The sequence below is a fragment of the Agrilus planipennis genome, unplaced genomic scaffold (genome assembly GCF_000699045.2).
Source record: "Agrilus planipennis isolate EAB-ADULT unplaced genomic scaffold, Apla_2.0 scaffold97, whole genome shotgun sequence".
In the NCBI taxonomy this organism is placed as follows: domain Eukaryota; kingdom Metazoa; phylum Arthropoda; class Insecta; order Coleoptera; family Buprestidae; genus Agrilus; species Agrilus planipennis.
This window is the reverse complement of record NW_020438864.1, coordinates 214129-218110: the sequence shown is the minus strand read 5'-3', so window position 1 is coordinate 218110 and position 3982 is coordinate 214129. Positions and strand designations below refer to the sequence as shown.

The following is a 3982-nucleotide window of genomic DNA, read 5'->3' as shown; positions in this document are numbered from 1 at the left end:
TAAAGAAAGTTTATTCCATAATGGGAATAACTACTCTCTTCATAAATGGCACATTTAAGAAAGTCTTATGAATGTTTATTTACAATTTAGATAAAATCAGCCACAATAAAAAAATATATGCACCAACACTTATTATAAAATTACTAAAACCATGCATTCTAAAAAATTCTGATAAGATAAAAAAGTTCAGATTCGTAAACAGGAGGTCGACCTTAAAAATCGAGAATGAATAAATTTATAGATTTGTATTATATATTTAAACAATATAATAAAATTATACAGAATGTTCCCAGATCAGAACATTACATTAATCTTTCATTACAAGAGTCAATATCGTCGCCTTCTTATTCTGATATTAATACCAGTAGCCGATTTTAAAACTGCTTCGTTAGACATAATTACTTTACAATCTGGAGCATCCAAAATTTCGTATCGCCTTAACACATTCACAATCGTTGATTTGATTTCTAATGATGCGAATCTAAACCCTAAAAGTATAGTTTATAATGTACATTTTTTTTCAATAATAAATATTAAAAGGAGTACCAACCAATGCATTTTCTAGGGCCTGCGCTGAATGGTATGTACGCATAGGGATGCAAATTGTTTATTTCTAGAAAACGATCTGGATCAAATTTTGTAGCATCTTTGAAATATTTTTCATCTTGCAATATGCCATAGATAAATATTTGCATTGTCGTTCCTTCCGGATATTTTACACCATCTATTAGGAACAATATTTCGCATTTAGATAGTTTCCTAATTAAATTTTAGAAACAAAAACAGGGTCAAACATTTTCTTACTGTATTCAAAAGTATTTTGGACCTGTCTAGCAATCATGGGTACGGTCGGATAAAGTCTTAATGTTTCTTTTATAACGAGATCAAGATATTTCATTCCTTGAAGTTCAGAAGATGTAGCCGGCCTCTCAGTATCGTTACCGAAAATTGATTCTATTTCATTCATTACTTTCTGTTGTACGTCGGGATGTTTTGAAAGGCAATAGAGGGTATAGCTTATGGCCGATGCTGTAGTATCGTGACCCTAAAATTCGGTGTATGTTTGTATTAGTATTATGAAAAAATCAAATCATGTAAAAATGAGTGAAAAACAAAGAGCAAACAGATACAAAAACATTTTGCTTTGACACCAAAAGAATTATTTCACCATACAGTGGCTTCCTCGGGTGCAATTTAGATTAGATTAGTTATGAGAATATATTCAAAATCACCTCGACTATTAGATTACTTTTTTCACTGAAGTGAAGTATCTAATTATTGTGGTGTTAGAAGAAACATAAGGGTGGATAAGGTTTTGATTAATATAGAATTACAAAGACTTAAATCTTCATGTATAACAACTAAAAATAATTCTAAAAATGTAAATATAAATAAAATCTCTCAATAGTTTCAATCAAACTTACTTCAAACATAAATGTGTCGACTTCTTCTTTAAGTTCGCTGTCAGTTAATGGTCTTCCATCAACTGTACTCATCATTAGTAAATCAAGAAATGCAATCTTTTTCTTTATTCCTATAGAATCATCGTTTAAATCTATACTGTCAATTGATGTGCTGTTTAAACATTCTAATCTTCTTTGCTTTATCACTTTTTCAGTCATATTATGCACTACATTTAAATGTTTCTTTTCTATAGCGTAAGTTTTAGTAAATTTATACAAAATAGGATTCCCTTCTGCTATTTGATATTGTCTTTTAACTAAAATATTAGATAACTCTCTTGTGCTTTCTACATATGGAGAACGATAATTTTCTTGGGCATTAATTTTCGTATTCATTGAAGTCTCTGTAAGCAAATGAACAAGGATAACTAAGTAAAGTACAAGGATAAGTAAATAAAGGGGATTTTAGTTTTAGTTGTTGCTAACGTATTTTCATACCTACGATATTGTCCAAAGTTAAAAGTGTCACATATGGGTACACATCAAAAGAATTGCCATGCAATTCCTTTTCCAACTTTTTTAAAAACACATTGTCGTTTCTTTGAAATATTTCTAAAAATTGTTCTAATATAGTGAAGTGAAAAGCTGGTGTTATAATTTTTCTAAATTTTTTCCATCTTGCAGCTGCAATATCAAAAAATATACTATTAGAGACTTGAGCTATTATGTATCTAGAGAATTGTTATATTAATTTATTATTTTAACAGGTACTGTTCACTCACGAGGACTTGTAAGTAAACCGTGCCCAAGCCAGTCGAACAAGAAGCGGTATATTCTCGATTTATGTAACGGTCCCGTTGTTCCTAAAAGTACTTGAACAAGATCTGGATCCGATATAATAACTACTGTTTCCTGAAATCCAATAAAAAGTTTGAAAATGTTTCCGTATCGTTTCTTAAAATCCATAAAGACAGGTAATGATTCTGTAAAAGAAATATATATCAAATTTTATTCGACAAAGAAACAACCCTTAATAGGTAGAAAGAAAAAAGGTAAAAATTAATTGAAATTTAAACATAATTTCGAACTATTCTGTAGATAATATGTTAATTGAAAAATTCGCCCAAAGGCGCAAAACGCTTCTTTGAATTATATCTTCGTGACTATCGGGCACTATATACGGAGTCCATTCGGAATGGTGGACTATGTTCTTTTCGGGATGTCTGGATTTGCAAGCATTTCCTTCTTCTGTAGCATCTCTTATTTCTACCCACGGTTCAGGAGGTTCAGGGACCTTTGTAATTGTAATTTAGAAATTTCAATTTTATTTTCCTTTGTAATTTTCAATAGCATTCACACTTATTAATTATATCGGCATTGTAATAGCTAGGGTTCGGATATTTATGCATTTGCATAACTGCATATTCTAATGCATGTTTAACCCATTATTTGGTTAAAGTGCATATTTTGGTCATTTTAAGTTTTATCTGCATATTTCGTAGTTAAAACTTGTTTGCAAATATAATTTATACGCTTACCAAGGTCAAATAGTTACTCAACCCTTTATGGGTTGCGTTCCGTTTACACAAATGTGAATTTCTTAATATCGTCGACCAAGAAGCACCTTCTCGCGTTGCTGAGTTCAAAGAAATTGCCGGTAGTGGGATTCCACTTCCGTCATCCCCAATTGTTCTAAGATGGGGCACCTGGATTGAAGCTGCAACCTATTACTCTCAACATTTTGAACTTATTGCCCGTATTATTAACGATTTCGATCCTGAGGAATCGCAGTGCGTTGAGGATGCAAATTAAATTTTAATTGTATTTTTGACGCTATTTTGAAATTGGAAACTTAAGGAATCTGTTCAGAAAATAGTATACAGATTGTCGAAAGTGTTTTTGATAAATTNTTCTTATTTTATTCAAAGTTTTTGGTCAAATTCCAAATTTTCTTTCAAACCGTATACTTTTTTTAGTATAGATAATATTTATTTACGTCATGATATGCTGCAAAACCTAATTAATCACGAATTTCCAATTTTATGTACTCTTGTCTCCGATTGTACCTCCCAAACATCCTTAAACAAAATGTTACTTACTTGTTGTATCGGTTGTAAGCTGATGCATATTACCAATGACGGGTAACGCAATTGGTCCAGGTACATTTTTTAATGCGAGAAGATAGTTCCATTGCACAACATACCACAGAAAAATTAAAACAATAAACAAAAAAACAAAAAAATATAAAGCTTCTTCGAACATTTTTAATTATCCAATAAGAAGCACTGCGACGAACTGAAGCTAAGCACGCACAATTATACAATTTATAGAATAAAAACAAAAAGGCTAATAACGTGACCAAGGTCCACGATATAGCAAATTACAGGCACTGCCTTCATGTATCAAAAATATCATTACGATTGACTAATAACACTGCTTTATCACTCAAACTTTTTAAATAATAAACAATATGATACGCGTAACTTATTTAGAAACATATTAATATGTACAAGATAGAGACTGCGGTAAGCAAATAAATTTTCAAAAAGAGTGATCTTCATTTATATACCTAACAGGTA

At 30.8% G+C, this 3982-nt stretch overlaps 1 protein-coding gene across 1 annotated transcript; it reads right to left on the bottom strand.

Annotated features, from left to right (window-relative positions):
* Positions 1–230: 230 nt before the first annotated feature.
* LOC108736263 (cytochrome P450 4d2) lies at positions 231–3717 on the bottom strand. Its single transcript, XM_018468622.2, has 7 exons — positions 3503–3717; positions 2186–2386; positions 1902–2087; positions 1425–1807; positions 805–1045; positions 551–724; positions 231–488 (listed from the first exon to the last, which is right to left on the bottom strand). The coding sequence occupies exons 1-7, from the start codon at positions 3663–3665 to the stop codon at positions 328–330; spliced, it is 1509 nt and encodes a 502-aa protein (XP_018324124.1). The 5' UTR covers positions 3666–3717; the 3' UTR covers positions 231–327.
* Positions 3718–3982: the final 265 nt, after the last annotated feature.